The sequence below is a fragment of the Hippocampus zosterae genome, chromosome 10 (assembly GCF_025434085.1).
Source record: "Hippocampus zosterae strain Florida chromosome 10, ASM2543408v3, whole genome shotgun sequence".
In the NCBI taxonomy this organism is placed as follows: domain Eukaryota; kingdom Metazoa; phylum Chordata; class Actinopteri; order Syngnathiformes; family Syngnathidae; genus Hippocampus; species Hippocampus zosterae.
Genome location: NC_067460.1, coordinates 16,569,238 through 16,585,825, shown reverse-complemented (window position 1 = coordinate 16,585,825; position 16,588 = coordinate 16,569,238). Strand labels below are relative to the sequence as shown.

Genomic DNA, 16,588 nt, shown 5'->3' with positions numbered 1-16,588 from the left:
GGTCGTTTATTTCGTCTAAAAACGCCTTACTTTACATGGTCGTTTATTTCGTCTAAAAACGCCTTACTTTACATGGTCGTTTTTTTTCGTCAGAAAAACGCCTTACTATACATGGTCGCTTTTTTCATCTAAAAACGCCTTACTATACATGGTCGTTTTTTTTCTAGCTAAAAATGACTTACTATACATGGTCATTTTTTTTTCAGAAAAAAAACGCCTTACTATACATGGTCGTTTTTATCCAGCGAAAAAATGCCTTACTATACATGGTCGTTTTTTTCCAGCTAAAAACGCCTGACCATACATGGTCGGTTTTTTTCCAGCTAAAAACGCCTTACTATACATGGTCGTTTTTTTTCGTCTAAAAACGCCTTACTATACATGGTCGTTTTTTTTCCGGCTAAAAACGCCTTACTATACATGGTCAGTTTTTTTTCGGCTAAAAACGCCTTACTAGATACATGGTTGGTTTTTTCGGCTAAAAATGGCTTACTATACATGGTCGTTTTTTTTCTAGCTAAAAATGTCTTACTATACATGGTTGTTTTTATCCAGCGAAAAAATGCCTTACTATACATGGGCGTATTTTCGGCTAAAAACGCCATAATATCCATGGTCGTTTTTTTCGGCTAAAAACGCCTTACTATACATGGTCGTTTTTTTTCGGCTAAAAACGCCTTACTATACATGGTCTTTTTTTCGGCTAAAAATGCCTTACTATACATGGTAGTTTTTTTCGGCTAAAAACGCCTTACTTTACATGGTCGTTTTTTCCGGCTAAAAATGCCTTACTATAAAGGGTCGTTTTTTCCAGCTAAAAACGCCTTACTATACATGGTCGTTTTTTTTCGTCAGAAAAACGCCTTACTATAAATGGTCGCTTTTTTCATCTAAAAACGCCTTACTATACGTGGTCGGGTTTTTTTCGGCTAAAAACGCCTTACATGGTCACATAGTCATTTTCTTCATCTAAAAACGCCTTACTATACATGGTCGTTTTTTTTCGTCTAAAAACGCCTTACTATACATGGTCGTTTTTTTTCCGGCTAAAAACGCCTTACTTTACATGGTCGTTTATTTCGTCTAAAAACGCCTTACTTTACATGGTCGTTTACCAGCTAAAAATGCCTTACTATACATGGTCGTTTTTTTTCAATTAAAAACGCCTTACGACACATGGTTGTTTTCTTCATCAAAAAATGGCTTACTATACATGGTCGTTTATTTCGTCTAAAAACGCCTTACTTTACATGGTCGTTTATTTCGTCTAAAAACGCCTTACTTTACATGGTCGTTTATTTCGTCTAAAAACGCCTTACTTTACATGGTCGTTTTTTCCGGCTAAAATGCCTTACTATAAAGGGTCGTTTTTTCCAGCTAAAAACGCCTTACTATACATTGTCGCTTTTTTCATCTAAAAACACCTTACTATACGTGGTCGGGTTTTTTTCGGCTAAAAACGCCTTTACATGGTCGTTTTTTTCGGCTAAAAATGCCTTACAATACATGGTCGTTTTTTACCAGCTAAATTGCCTTACTACAAAGGGTCGTTTTTTTCCAGCTAAAAACGCCTTACTACACATGGTCGTTTTCTTCATCAAAAAAATGGCTTACTATACATGGTCGTTTTTTTCGGCTAAAAACTCGTTACTACACATGGTCGTTTCCTTCATCAAAAAATTGTTTACTATACATGGTTGTTTTTTTCGGCTAAAAACGCATTACGATACACGGTCGTTTTTTCCAGCTAAAAATGCCTTACTATATATGGTTGTTTTTTTTCCCCGATAAAAACGCCTCACGATATATACATGGTTGTATTTTTCAGCCGTTATATAATCGTGTTGCTCAGGCATTTGATTCAGTAAGCAAGCTGACTTTACTGTACAACAAATACATTTCAAATTTCTGATTTTTTTTTTTTTTAATCAATAGAAATGTCACAATGACAGAGTGGACATGTTACGCTTGTAACGACAGAATTTCACTGAAAACATGTTCAATTATCCAATAATGACAGGGTAGACGCAGTTTCAGGGACATGCAATTTGTTCAATGTGACTGAACATCAGACTATATACACATTATCAAAACAATGCAAAGGAACAATTGTAATTATCAGTGTGGGGGACAAGAAAAATGGTACCATTGAACTGGTATACGCAGAAATATTTCGCTTCTTACAATAGGAGCTGCTCCATTTTCCATGATGACTGAGTTAATCTGACAAGAAAATTAAAAGGCACTTAACTGTGTCAGTGACCCCTGGTGTAACTGGAAAAAGACGAAATGATAAGCTATCTATACATAAAACATCACATGACCAGTTTAAGTACATCAATGTCTGTACAACAGACGATCCAAAGAGTGACTTTCCAATCACGTGTTATCACTGGTTTGCACTAACAACATTGCCATGATTGTTGGGAGTCGACCGGGAGCACTTTTAGCTCTGATGAGCCATCTGTGCGATCTTCTTCAGCATCTCTTCCGACTGCAGCTGCTCCAGCGTCAGTAGAGACAAGCCCAGCTGGTCCTCCTGTACAGCAGGGTTTGACACAGAACGGTTAGCGATACCAAATGTCTTGAGTAGCTGGCGAGAAGTACTCATGTGAACAGTTAATCATGACCGGAATACGTTTGAACATTTTTGCTTCATTTGTTTGATGTGTCGGCGTTGCAGAAAACTTTAACTGAGAGTGACGAACATCTTAGCAAGGTTAGCCACTCAGGTGGAGAACTGAACAGATGAGTGAGAATGAGAACAGATGTTAATGTGACTTAGTAAGTAGAGGTGTGTTTAAAGCATGTGAGACTGGTACAACTGAAGAAAAAAATGCCTAAAAATCTCTTTATTATGGAATTTCCTCTATGGCGACTGTTCAATATGAGGTCAGGTGGCGTCTAAAAACGGGAGTTTATGGTAGGCTATGTTTGAGTTTGACCTGTCTGAAGGGCTGAGCCATCTGTCTGAGGAAATGCTTGGACAGCTGAATGGTCTCATCCACAGTGAGGTTGAGGCTGCCATCGTTAATGTGCTCTTGGATCCAGCGAGGAAGCTTCCCGCGCTTGTCCGCTCGGGCGTAACGCTGCCATAGGAAGAGGATGGCCATCACAAACCAGAAATAAAAAAATTCAAACTAATCTTTAGTGGGCATGATCTAGCTCGCTCAAAATAATCCCAAACAGTATCCATGTTACAGCAGCAGTACAAAATTGAAACTGATGCCACTTGACATAAACAAAACCCCAAATTACCTTGTCAGCAAAAATCATGAGTCCATAGTCGGTCTTTCCTCGGATGGCTCGGCCGACGCACTGCGCGGCGTGTCGCATGGCGTCGAAGGTGAGAAAGTCGTTCTCGCGGATCTGGAACTGGTCACGCAGGTACTCCAGACGGGCCTATGCAATGGCACGCAGTCACATCATCCAAGTAGAAATTAAGCGTGTTCACAACACAGGGGCGAAGGAGGAGATCTGTTACCTTGAGAATGCGGCTCTGTGTGTAAACGTACGGAACGCCAAACATGATGACCGCTCGCCCAAAGTGGTGCACTGATCACAAACAAAACAGTTACTGAATATTTGACATGCAATGTATTCACTTTTTCTCATAAGGTTACAGTTCTATTTTCATAAGATTTCTCCTTTCATAGAAAAAGTCCTCAAAGTGTAAAAACAAAACAACCCCCCCCCACAAAGAACAAACATTTTCTTGAAAGAACAACCCTTCCTTAAAATAGAACTTGAACATAAAAAAGACCTTAAAAATTAACTTTTCAGCAATTTCAAGACATGGTGTGTGTGTTTAAGTCTACACACAAACGTCTGAAAACATTAAATAATGAATATAATATTTAATAAAAAATAATAAAATAATATATTTTTTTTAAAGAAGAAGAAAATATTAAAATGATCTAAAATGGCTGGCAGACTTTTTTTCCCTGTACTAGTTTATCAGGAAATTGTAATTTGAAGCAACACAATGACAATTTTTTTCCCCACATTTACCAAAATCGATCCCCTCTGACACTTTCCCCCGCGCCACCGACAACAGGATGGCTCCTCTGCCATTCTCACACGCCTGTCAAGAGAAAGAGAGAAGAGGAGGAAAAATGTGATGGGCAAAGCTCCTTAAAATCCTGACTTGGACAAGGACATCATCACCTCCTGATACTTCTCCAGCGCCATGCTGGTCTCTGCGGCATCCTGCGTCTCGATGAAGATCAGCTTGTTCTTCTGAATGTTCTCCAGAATTCCCTGAGAGCATTTAAAAATAAAAACTATGTGTAGTTGCTACGCGAGTCTGATGCTAACAGAGAGCTTGCGAGGAAACAAAACGCTGACCTGCTCGTACCAGGACGCCACAATGTTCTCCATGTAGACGTAGCTGGTGAAAAATGCCACGATGCCATCAGGAACCACAGCGGACATCTCCAGGAGCAGGTTGCCATAGTTACGGATCACAGCTAGAAAAAAAAATCCATTTGAATTTTTCTGTATATGAAGTTTGGAGGTTCAATTTACTTAAATGTGTCAATGGCACTGCTCAAGAAAATTTTCAAATACCATTTAGCAGGGCCACATTTAGCCAAGTTGAAGTTCAGTTATTTTGCTGTTGAACTGCACGCAGGCACACACACACACACACACACTTACTTTTTCATACATAATCTAATCAAAGTGTATTCATACTTTTTTTTGTATTTTAGTATAATAAATAGTTGAAATGTAAAATCATCTCAATTTGACCCGGAAAAAAATCCCCTAATATTTCCAAGATGTTGGGAGTGCTGTTTTCTACTCACCAAAATCTTCTCTCGTCTCAAACTTGGAGCTCAGAGCCACCTGGTCGTTTCCTCGCCCAACAATCTGGAAAAATAGGAAAATGGAAAGGTGAAACGAGTCAGGATGATGGAAGTGACATAGGGGCAAAACTGCGACTTCACTGCAGATATCATGCAAACATAAAATGATCATCTCCAGGCACGTTATTCAAACATGTGGACACAAAATAGGTAGCGCATTCACGCAAAATACAATTAGTAATATTTAATTTTGTTGGACAGGTGGCCAAGACAATCGAGTGCACCTTCTCTGAAAACTTTTAAGGCACACACACCAGCGGGCAGAGACAGGTTCGCGCCAGTGTCATGGTGAAAGACGCCATGGTGACAGGCCGGAAATCCAGGATGCGAGGGTAAATGTCCAGCGGAGACAACGTCTGGCCAGAACAAACATGGGAGATGGTGAAGGGTTGCAGACAGGGCAAAACCCGTACGCGGAGGCCGGAGGACTTACCCCCGACGTGATGATGACCGACTGGAACCTTTGAAAGACAGGTTTGATGGCGATGGACGGGTCCATGCAGCTGAGGGTCAGAGATCATATTGTATGTTTTGAAACATGATTATTTTTTTCTACCCCCACCCCCACCCCAAAGAAAAAAAATGCCTAAAAAAGAAAAATATACTGTATATTTTTCTCAAAAATTTAAATATTTCCTCATATTTAGTGCTCTACAAGATAAGACTTAAACAATTAACCACCAAAAGTTTCAAATGATATAATTCCCCTGCAAAATGCAAAACTGAAGGGCCACATACCTGAAGTGCAACACGGGGTTGGCGATGGTCGGCGTTCTGTCTTCAAAGGGCTCAATGATGATTGTGAAACCTTTGAGGTGAAAGGTTACATTTAGTGCAAAATAAAGATTGTTTTGAATTAAAACCGAGGAACTATGGACTCAAAAAGGATTTTTTTTTAACCACAGTCAGTGGGAATTTTAAACCAAAATCAGAGCTTAACGTTGAATCAAACTGGAGGTACTTTTAGATTTAAATTGAGGCTCTTTAGAGTATAAATAAAGACACTTCAGAAATTTTATGTCACACACATAAATATGAACACTTGAAATAAAAAGGCGGTCGGGATCCCATCGGCAATCGCACCTTGGCTGTATGTGCTAACCAGCGTGGCAAAGTTCGAGATGAGCGTGACGGCGGAGAAGTCAGCAATGTCTGTGATCTCGAGCGTCCGTAATAGCGACTGCAGACGCTCGGCGCAAAACCTGCGAGACGCCGTTCAATCGGGAGTGAGGCCACGTGTCACATGTCTCAGGACATGTGACACGTGATAAGTGATAAGTGATAAGTGATGGTGGTGGTGGGGACCTGAGAGGCTTGCGGTCGATGCAGACTTTGTCAAAGATGTCTTTGAGGAACTGCGGGGCGCTCTCCTGGACCACGTGCTGCACCCTCAGGCGGGACTTCAAGTACTCCATGAAGCGCCTCAGGAAGCCCACAAAGTGCTCTGCGGTCCGGATGGTGCCCGGAATGGCCTCTGTAACCATCATCCAAACAATCAGTCAATCGGAAAGTTTATAATATTCATGCCAGGGGCGTTCTTCTACCTTTTAGGATCTCGTCCGGCAGCACGGGATTGGCGAGGTAGACGTCTGTCTCTCGCGCCACATTGGCTTCCTTCAAGCCTTCCACCAGGCGTCGATATTCCTCCTTCAGTTTGGCAGCATCAGTCTCTTTGATGCTGTCAAAGGCAAAAAGCTGATGATCTCAACTTAGATCCTTAATTGTCCCTGAACTCATAACTGCATTTCCAAGTACCGGGAACTTTTAGTTCCTCCTCAAACTAAAAGATATGTCAGACATGTTCTTACTTGTGTATGGTGTTCTGCAACATGTCGACATTACCCTGGCAACGATCCAGCGTCCGCCTGGTGATGTTGACGCTCATGGAGTCGATGCACACATTGTCTACCGACAATGGGAAACGCTCCATAAGTGATGTATGGAATTTCAGCTGTAGTCCGAACAGAGCAAAGTGACACTCACCGATGTTGTGCGCCTCATCAAAGACCACCACAGACTGCTTGGCTAGCTCCTTGGACACCAGGTCTGCTATCTTGGGATCCAGCAGGTAGTGGTAGCTGTACACCACAATATTAGCATGCAGGATCTGACCGCAGCAACACAAACATGGATGCTGTTGTGATCTCCAACCAAGGAACTCGTGTTTACAGCATTGTCGCGACAATATCCTGCCTTTCCGGGGTTCTGTGTGACTGGTGTATGTAGTTCTGGAGCATTCAATTGAGGTCCCAGCTTTTTTTCATTGTATTTGCTGCTGCTGGGTTCCATCTTGCATGCCACTAATTCTGTCCTGTCTTAACTGGCTCCTTGAACATTTTCGAGTTCATTTTAAGAATCTTTTATTTGTTCCGAAATCATTAAATGGCCTCGCCCCACCTTAGCTCTCTTGAGCTCTTTGCACCTGCCCTTGTGCCTCAGGTCAGCAGACTAGACGCGACTGAAAACTAAGCGGAGGATCAGAAGGGATCGGACCTTTTCCGTTGCCGCTCCCTCTCTTTCGAATGAACTCCTGTTACAAGTTAGGCAGGTCCATTTTTAAAAACTTTTCTTAAAACACATTTTTATTCTACGGTTTTAGACTCATAATAAGACTTGGCATTGTTTTAGTATTATTTTGCTGTTTACCGTTTTTATTAATGTATTGTTTTAAGTCTTTTTGTTTTTGCATGTCTGATCTTACTCCATGTACACTGTGTATGCAATTATGGCTGTTTTTAAAATGCTCTATAAAATAAAGTTGAAAAGAGTCGAGTAAAAATCTGTTTCAGCTCTAAAGTGGTTATTTCACAATATCTCAGTGTGAAAGTGTTATCATAAAAGTAGGTCGACATCATGTTTCCACTTTTTGTTTGTACCGAGTAGCGTGCTAGATAGTAGGGACACCATCCTTTCTTCCGGCCAAAGTCCTTCAGGTCGTCTAGGTTGTAGATGCCAGCGGGAAGCGGCACTTGCCGGCCCACCGCGTCAAACTCCTGGTGGGCACAGTGGAGAACTTTGTTCAGCTCTCGTCGAGCAGGAAGTGGAGGTAAGCATGCGGTGTAGGGTTTACCTCGTAAAAGTGACAGACGGGCTGGTCGGGGTTGCTATGACGTTGGGCGCGAACGTACGACGCTGTCAGACTGTGACATTTACTGTCCACCTCCTTTCCGAAACGCAGGCTGCTCACCTGAAACAGCAATATATAAAGGTATTTCAAATCATTGTAATGAGGGGAAAAAATACAAATTAAGTGTGAATTTTGATTGGTAAACAATTAAAAAATAGAAAAATTTTAAAAAGATGAAATAGGTTCAAATACAATGACTCATGACATCATATCAACATCATGACCTACTTGGAACACTAATTACCAATTGACATTTTAATAGTTTAAAATTATTGAGAAAATAATTTAATATATGACAATTACATCCCCAGAAGGAAAATCCTATTTTAATTCTAAATTAATCTGTCAATTAACAGATGAATGAATCAGATTTAAAAAAGTAAATAAAAACTCATTTACATTACTTTATTTAAAATAAATAAATAAAAACCGGCTCACCTCTGGGTGAATACAGAGGTTCTTGCGGGAGGAGAGTGCCAGAGCCAGGAAGTTGTTTCTCTCCCCTGTCTCCTTGGAATAAAACTCCATCAGCTTCCTCAGCTCCTCCACCACCTTGACGCACCATCAAAAAAGTGAGCCAGAAGTGTATCATCTCATACTGCATGTGCGCATCTTGGGGGGTTTGATTTGAGTCACCTTCTCAATCTCAGGGACTGTTCTGGAGCAGTAGATGAGTTTGGTGATTTCCAGAGGAAACGCCTAAGGAGAAAGCAGAAGATGTTCTCAGGCAAGGAACAGAACCAGAACATAAACACTGGGTCAAACTCACCCTCTGGTACGCAACAATTAGTGACAACAGTGAGATGGTCTTGCCAGTTCCGGACGGCATCTCCAGGACGCCATGTCCCTGAAAGTGCAAGAAGACAAACACAATTTTTCTTGTTCGATTACTGGTCTTACCATTGCTGACCAAGGGAACCAAATGGTCATTATTTCAATGACAGCAATCCACAAGGGTACAACAAACTCAAAACCGGCAATTTGCTAGGGCATGACAGCTTTAACCAACACCTACATCCCCCGGCTGACTCCTGACACCTGGGTGAAGTCAGCATGAGGTTTTTTTCCCAACCATGCCAACTGTTTACCTGGTGTGTCAAATTAAAACATGCCATTACATAATTAATGCAAATAGTAATATTTAGTAATGACTATTATTTTACGTTGTTTGACTCATTCTGCATTACACGAATCGTATTTCATGACCAATTTCAACAGTAACTCCAGGTCATTAAAAGGGGTTCACAAACTTTTACTTGCTACTGTACAAGAAATAAATTTTAACTAGCCCCGTTACTTACTGTTGAGGGTCCCTTGAGAGGCGCTACGACATATAAATCCAACCTTTTGCTATGAAATCCTTAGAATATGCTTATGTGCTTTGCCCACCTTAGCATCGAGCGTCCTCTTGAGCTCCAGCATGTACGAGTATTGTTCAGGATAGATGTAATCATAGGGGAAATACACCAACAGACCGTCGATGTTGAGCCTGAAATAATATGAACATTGAAATGAAAACATGAGTCAATCCAAGTCAATCTAGTCACGCTAGCTTCGAGTTTCGCACGCGAAGCTAAATGACACAACTAGGACGTAGCAGCCGGCAGTCTGTCTTCAAGTAGAATAAGGTCAATATTAACCACACGGAATACTCACTTCATCGTTCCTAAATGTCTTCCCTTCTGTTACTCTTTCTCACTTCATGCGTTAACAAGCTTTCATGGACATTGGACAAATTTGTTGTGAGGAGAAAGCTGGACAGTGGATACGCAGGTGCCTTCTTCTTCGCTTTGTTAAATGACGACGTAAATTTGGTATACTGTCACCTAGTGGAGCATAGGACTACAAATACAGTACAGTACTGTATTGCTTACAACATTGCATTTTTATTCGTCAAAGTAAATGTTCCTTTTAAAAACGTATTTATTTTTTGAATGGAATTTCTTCTTGATGACTTTTTGTTAAGGGGTTTTAAACAAGCATTTTACTTGTTTACTGACCGTGGGTTCAATTGTAATTATTAAAGACTATCTTCACTTTTCAAAGGTAATGATCTTAAGAAGACATGTTCATAAATTATACTGCACCTAATACAAATAATACAGGATAATCTACTCACGTTCATATGATGAAACCCACATCAGACTCTTTTGATTCACAATTGACTTTTATTGATATATTCACAGAAATGTACACAGCATGCATGACGTATGGAACAAGAGACTTATGTGTCAGTCAAAACCAGTTGGACAAGAAGCGCTCTACATTTGTAGTTAGCTACGTAAAAGCAGTTTCCCATTAGCTTCTGAGACACATATCAAGTTATATATTACTGATGTTAGAGGCCAATTTGGACAGAAAATAAATATAAATAATATGACAACGATTTTTGAGCAGTGACTCCTTTGTATGAGCCATGACCTCAAAACAGGCTTATGAAGGATGTGTAAATCATTGGAATAGTTGGACAAAAGCATGCCACAAACGTCATAGTAAAACACCTTAAATTCTGACAGTCTTAAATTGTGGAAAAAATGCCGATGTCTCCTATTATACAGACAGCGTTTGTTAACCGTTTGCGTGATTTTGGACGTCACGTGAGATAAAATGACACTAATGGGTATTGAAGATTGCTGCTATAAAGCTCTTGAGGACCAGCCTGAGCCTGCCTGTTACCACAGAGCAAAAACACAAAGCATCCGCAAAGTATTCACAGCACTTTAATGTTTCAATGTTTTGTTGTAGCCTGTTACCACTCAAAATTCTACACATAACACTCCATAATGACAAAATGAAAGATTTCTGGAAATTTGGGTTCAGGTATTTAAAAAAAAATGCCACGGGATGCACCAAAGCCCAATGTGATTTTGTTTATTTTTTTTGTGATTTTTAAGACCCTTGAAACATTATCAACCCCTTCCATCTTTTTTTCCCATGAAGCACAAAATTAGACTTCAAATTTTATACAATACATTTGGAAAATTTTGAAACAAATATTTCCATATTGTCCTTACAGGATGGTGTGTGTAGAATTTTAAAGGGTGTGAAAAATTTGAAATAAGGCTGTAAATAAAATGTGGGAAAAAAATAAAGTGAAGCATTGTGCATACTATTCAAACGTGTTGTACAACAAAGTTTTCTGCCTTTAGTTCAACATAAATTTGAAAAAAAAATATGTTCACGTCATATGGGGTATTGTGCCTAGGAATTCTGAGGAAAATTGAATAAAATTTAGAATAAAGCAATGGAAGAAAAGTGACGCGTTTTTCATTCACAGCACTTCATTTTTACCACATTTACCTTTTACAAAATTGCAAAAATAAAAAAAGGTAACTTTTCACTTGGTCATTTTAGGATCATATGTGCAGACTTTGAAGAACAATCATACATTTGATACATTTTGCAATAAAGCTGTAACATAAAATGTGGAAACAGTTTTTAATTACTTTATGGAAGTGCTGTATCCAAAATGTCCGCCATGTTGTCAGGATTTCAGTACATTGACTCAGTAAAAGGCCTTATTGTCCACCTTATCTTCCATTTGCTCAAAGCTCGCATCGGTGATCCACATCCTTGTAACGGTCCATGATCCTCAGCACGTCATCCAGGATGGAGGGCCCCAGATCCAGGTCCAAGTCTGCCGCGGAGTCCGATCGCAGGAACAGTCCGCACGGCGAATCGCTGCGCAGGTCCTCGTTGCTCAGACCGGCGTCCGAGTCCAGACTGAGGCCTCGCTGCTCATCTAGTGGCATGCATGCGTCCAACACCGACTCCTCCGATGACACCTCAGAGAAGGATCCGGATGAGGGCACCAGTCGGTGGAGGGAGGGGGACAGGGAGATGTCCCGGCCGCTGTTCTCCGAGGTAAACTGTCCTTGCTGCTTGTCAGCAGGCTGTAAGTGCCGTTGTTTGGCATCATCCAGGTGCAGGCGCGGCGGTTTGGGCGGCGCTTGCTCGTGGGCGATGAACACGGGCATGGAGATGGTGTTCTTCAACAAGCCAGAGGATGAGGGCTGGTAGTGGAATCCATTGTAGGAGTAGTCCGAGGTGGCGGACACGTCTCCGTGGCGTTCGTCCACGCTACGCGAGCGAGCGTCGCCGTTACGCGCCGGTAACATGTCCATTTTCCCCCTTAGGAAGCTCACGTCTCCAAACATGTCCTGCTCGCCTTGCGGCCCCACATGGGCGCTGTGGCGCACGTCGCCCAGCGGGGGGCTGATCATATCACCAGACAGCATGTCACGCAGTTTGGCCTTTTTGCCTCGTTTGGGTGTGGTGGTCTTCAGGTACATGGGGGTCTTGGCGGGCATCCTGCGGGGCGACTCGTCGCCTCCACCGGATACCTCGGACCAATCGGGCGTGCTCGGAAGATGTCGGAGACACCACCACGATGGCGTCCAAATGGTCCAGGAAGACACTTCCACACCCAGGGCGGCGCAAAGGGCTCTGGGTGACTTTTTCGTCTTCTTCTTGAATCTGAGCAGAGAGAAAATAATATGTATTTAATAATGTCTGCAGGGCGGCCCGGTAGTCCAGTGGTTAGCACGTCGGCTTCACAGTGCAGAGGTACAGGGTTCGATTCCAGCTCCGGCCTCCCTGTGTGGAGTTTGCATGCTCTCCCCGGGCCTGCGTGGGTTTTCTCCGGGTGCTCCGGTTTCCTCCCACATTCCAAAAACATGCGTGGCAGGCTGATTGAACACTCTCCATTGTCCCTAGGTGTGAGTGTGAGAGCGAATGGTTGTTCGTTTCTGTGTGCCCTGTGATTGGCTGGCAACCGATTCAGGGTGTGCCCCGCCTACTGACCGCAGACAGCTGAGATAGGCTCCAGCACACCCGCGACCCTAGTGAGGATCAAGCGGTTTGGAAGGTGTGAATAATGTCTGCATTATTAAATACATTTTTTTATTATTTATTTTTATTAATTTATTACATTTTAGTAGATTTACTGTACATTGGTAGTAGGATTCCTTCAAAAGCAGCCCAACAATCGTCCTCAGTTAGCTAATGTACAGTAATTGTGGCTTGGCCAAGTTACAATCAGTCAGTGACTTTTCAGTCTGTGTCGTCATGACGATGGCATGTGAAGCGCCCCTGTGAATGTTCACACTCACACACAGTTTTATCTGTGTTGCGTGTAACAGTCCGGAGAATTGCACTAACTGCATTTGGAAAGCCACACATACTGTACATTCACTAGCCACTTCATTAAGTACACAATAAAGATCATATACATTCGTATCTAGGAATTAACTCATCGCATGCATGAGTTTTGCTTTTTATTGGCTTTTTTTGTGGCCATATTTAAAAAGTAGTCATCTAGGGGAAAAAAAGAAAGGAAGTGATTTCACATACAAAGCATTTAGCTTTTTCTTTTGAGCATAAGAATGTTACATAACACAGAGTTGCATGCAAATGAAACTTCAAGTGACATCAAATTCACCATGAAAGTTAAGACTAATTGCTTGTGCCTTTTATCATCAACAGTGGTCAACTGCTGAACTTTTAAGAGACGTACGCATTTCAGCTGACGAAAAAGCTTAACTTGAAAGGATTTTTCAGTTTTTTTCTGACTGTGTTCACAAACAAACAAGCATTCCAACACCTGGTGATGTCATCTCTGCGACATCTGGTTCTGTTCTAAGCATCCTTTTTAGCGCCAAGACCATACGCCCCCCCCCAACCCCGTTCTTTTAGCTGTTGACTTGCTTATCATCCTCTACTTAAGATGCACACACATGAAGGAACGCATGAGAGCACCGATTGTCTTTTTTTGTTGCTTGATTTAACAGTTCTTCAGACTACCATGACAACTTCTTTCCAAAAAGCACTTGGCACCAAAATTGGGTACTTTGGAAATGTGTTTGGAAACTTTTACTCCATGTCCTTAATTACGAAATAGGGATGAATTGTGAAAAGACAATGTTAAGAAATAAATTGGTTTTATAAAGTAGAATTACTGTGCATTGGGACATGTTGAAAGACACAAAACCACCGGTGTGCATGGTACATTATTCATGCTTATCGAAGCTATGTAATGAATCTCCTCTTTTTCCATATTTCTGGTAAATTACTAGCTACTTTCTGATTTTGTTCCAGGTGACTGCCATTAAAGCTTATCAGTCAAAAACTCTTGTCTTTTTTGGATCAATACTCCGTTTTTACATCATCTCAGCGAGCTCCGGATATGCTAGCAGCAAGTGATTCTTCAGAAAAGCAGCCAATTACAGTGAAATAATAATATTGAGAAGCATAAAGTACTACCTGGAGGATGAGGATAAATATTCCTACGAAATTTTGTGACGGAGTGGGACTCAGGGCAAAGATTGGTTTTCCTCATTTTCTGAAATGTTATAGGTTACAAAGTGACCAATCATACAAAGCTATCAATATATTGTCAAATAGAACAATAATAACATTTTTACAGTACAGACAGTAGAGTAGAAAGAAAGAGAGAGAGAGAGAGAGAGAGAGAGAGAGAGAGAGAGAGAGAGAGAGAGAAAAAGATTAAGAAAAAATAGTAATTGAAAAAAAATTTGCGAAGAGGTGAATCAGCGGGTGCCAAACCACAAACATGTGGGGGGGTCCAATGTTGTAGATCAGGAGTGATTTGAACACAGCCAAGGACTTTAGCTTGGCATCTACCTCTTCTGCACTGCTGCTGTTGTGTATGTTTGTGTCCCACTCAGGGACCCTTGAAGGTGATGTCACGAGAGTAACTCACGCAGGACAGACGTCATGAGCGACTCGTCTCATCTAAACTGTCACGGTTGCTATTACGTAGTTCTTGCTAGTCACATTTCAAAAGTAGACAAATTTATAATAATAATAATAAATTTTATTTGTGGGCGCCTTTCTAGAAACTCAAGGACACCTTACAACAAGCAGTTAAAATCACGAATACAATGTTTAAAACAACGTCCAAAAAATCACGGGGAGTAGCGGCGTCCATAATTCGTTGGTCTTAGTTTTAAACTTTAAAAACAAAAAAAACAAAAATATTCTTCTGCACACACACACACGCGCACACACACACACTCACGCACAACACGCGCGTACACAATCCCACGCACGCACACACACAAACACTTGCGCACACACGCGCACACACACAAACACACGCGCACACACGCACACGCACACACACGCGCGCACACACGCGCACACACACACGCAAACACACACGCACACTTTTCTGATGTCACCAGGAGTTTTTATCTCCACCAACATCTTCACGTGCGTTCAAAAGCGACCCCGTCGCAAAAATGCAACACAGATTGCTTTAAGGCGGTTTTAAAGCTAGATGCGGACCACCTCCTGCTCGCAAAGGGCGTGTCACAGCGTGTTCACAGTTTACTCTGACGTTTTTTTTTCTTTTTTTATCCTTTTTCTTTTTTTGCTATTCATGTTAATAATAATATTGAGTTAAGAATGAAATCCCCCACTTCTTGACTGGCGTGTGTGTGGCTGATATTTACCTAAAAAGGGACGCGTGGTTCCAAAACCATCCTCTTTCGTTTCATATTTTCATCTTTCGTTGAAGCAAACGTTGTTTTCGTGGTGGCGGCAACGGAGCCCACCTTTCAGTAAACCTCTTGAAGACAGACTGTCGGTAGACACTCCTCCGGTGGACCAGACAACTAGCGTGTGGCCACCAAGAAGTGTTAAGTGATGGAAATAAACACATCCTATTAGTTATTTTCAAAATAAAATAATTGTCTTCAGTTCCTATTGTTGAAAACGATTCTTGGCGAATAAGTGTCAATAAAAACAACTATATGAAAAATAAAACGTATTTAATGACTATTGACAACAAATAAGGACATACATCAACTTTTAGTCTGATTCTTTTACTTTGACAGTTTTTTCGATGCAAGGTTGGCTTCCGGTGTGTCTTCCTTCGACTTGATGAGCCACAAAATGCTAATCAAAGTGCTGGCGTGTGGATTAAGAGGATTCGCGCAAGGTTATTTCATTAAATAGGTAAAGGTACTCAGGTGCTATAAAGGTGCTAATGGCCGTGGAGGGTTTGAAATAACCCCTCACTACCGGATCTCTTATTGTGGATTGTGTGCGAGCGTGTGTGTCTTGTGGTTTAATTTGATTAGTAGGAGGATAGTAGAAACTAAAAACAACCCAAAGACCCCAACTGGTCCATCTGAAAATACATCATGTATTTGGACTGTACACTGCCTAATTAAACTGTACATATTAACATACTATCATAATATTACTCATAATCAGTCATTATATGTTCATAACCTGCACATACCTGTTTAAATAAGACATTAATGTTGTCTTTTTTACAATTTAATGCCTGACACGCTGAATGTGACAATACTGTATATTTGGAGGCGGCCCGGTAGTCCAGTGGTTAGCACGTCGGCTTCACAGTGCAGAGGTACCGGGTTCGATTCCAGCTCCGGCCTCCCTGTGTGGAGTTTGCATGTTCTCCCCGGGCCTGCGTGGGTTTTCTCCGGGTGCTCCGGTTTCCTCCCACATTCCAAAAACATGCATGGTAGGCTGATTGGACGCTCTAAATTGTCCCTAGGTGTGAGTGTGAGTGCGAATGGTTGTTCGTTTCTGTGTGCCCTGC

General features: G+C 41.5%; 2 protein-coding genes across 2 annotated transcripts; both read right to left on the bottom strand.

Annotated features, from left to right (window-relative positions):
* Window positions 1-1,905: 1,905 nt before the first annotated feature.
* On the bottom strand, window positions 1,906-9,813 carry ercc2 (excision repair cross-complementation group 2). Its single transcript, XM_052077625.1, has 23 exons — window positions 9,652-9,813; window positions 9,385-9,484; window positions 8,765-8,842; window positions 8,632-8,694; window positions 8,434-8,547; window positions 7,939-8,055; window positions 7,745-7,861; window positions 6,852-6,975; window positions 6,677-6,773; window positions 6,413-6,546; window positions 6,174-6,342; window positions 5,952-6,070; window positions 5,607-5,676; window positions 5,302-5,371; window positions 5,123-5,224; window positions 4,809-4,872; window positions 4,348-4,469; window positions 4,168-4,260; window positions 4,012-4,084; window positions 3,485-3,555; window positions 3,259-3,402; window positions 2,946-3,089; window positions 1,906-2,539 (listed from the first exon to the last, which is right to left on the bottom strand). The coding sequence occupies exons 1-23, from the start codon at window positions 9,654-9,656 to the stop codon at window positions 2,447-2,449; spliced, it is 2,283 nt and encodes a 760-aa protein (XP_051933585.1). The 5' UTR covers window positions 9,657-9,813; the 3' UTR covers window positions 1,906-2,446.
* A 1,068-nt stretch (window positions 9,814-10,881) lies between these two features.
* On the bottom strand, window positions 10,882-15,665 carry zgc:154093 (uncharacterized protein LOC777623 homolog). The gene is made up of 2 exons (XM_052078205.1): window positions 15,471-15,665; window positions 10,882-12,471 (listed from the first exon to the last, which is right to left on the bottom strand). Exon 2 carries the CDS (start codon window positions 12,303-12,305, stop codon window positions 11,541-11,543), a length of 765 nt encoding a protein of 254 aa, XP_051934165.1. The 5' UTR covers window positions 12,306-12,471; window positions 15,471-15,665; the 3' UTR covers window positions 10,882-11,540.
* Between the last annotated feature and the right edge of the window lie 923 nt (window positions 15,666-16,588).

What these genes read in the sequence shown, in the direction of transcription:
- ercc2 (XM_052077625.1), bottom strand. An exon ending in TAATTGTTGCGTACCAGAGG is followed by an intron (nt 8,695 to 8,764) that starts GTGAGTTTGACC and finishes CTTTCTCCTTAG; the next exon opens with GCGTTTCCTCTGGAAATCAC. An exon ending in CGGTCATCATCACGTCGGGG is followed by an intron (nt 5,225 to 5,301) that starts GTAAGTCCTCCG and finishes TGTTCTGGCCAG; the next exon opens with ACGTTGTCTCCGCTGGACAT.
- zgc:154093 (XM_052078205.1), bottom strand. Translation starts at nt 12,305, where the DNA reads ATGCCCGCCAAGACCCCCATGTACCTGAAGACCACCACACCCAAACGA.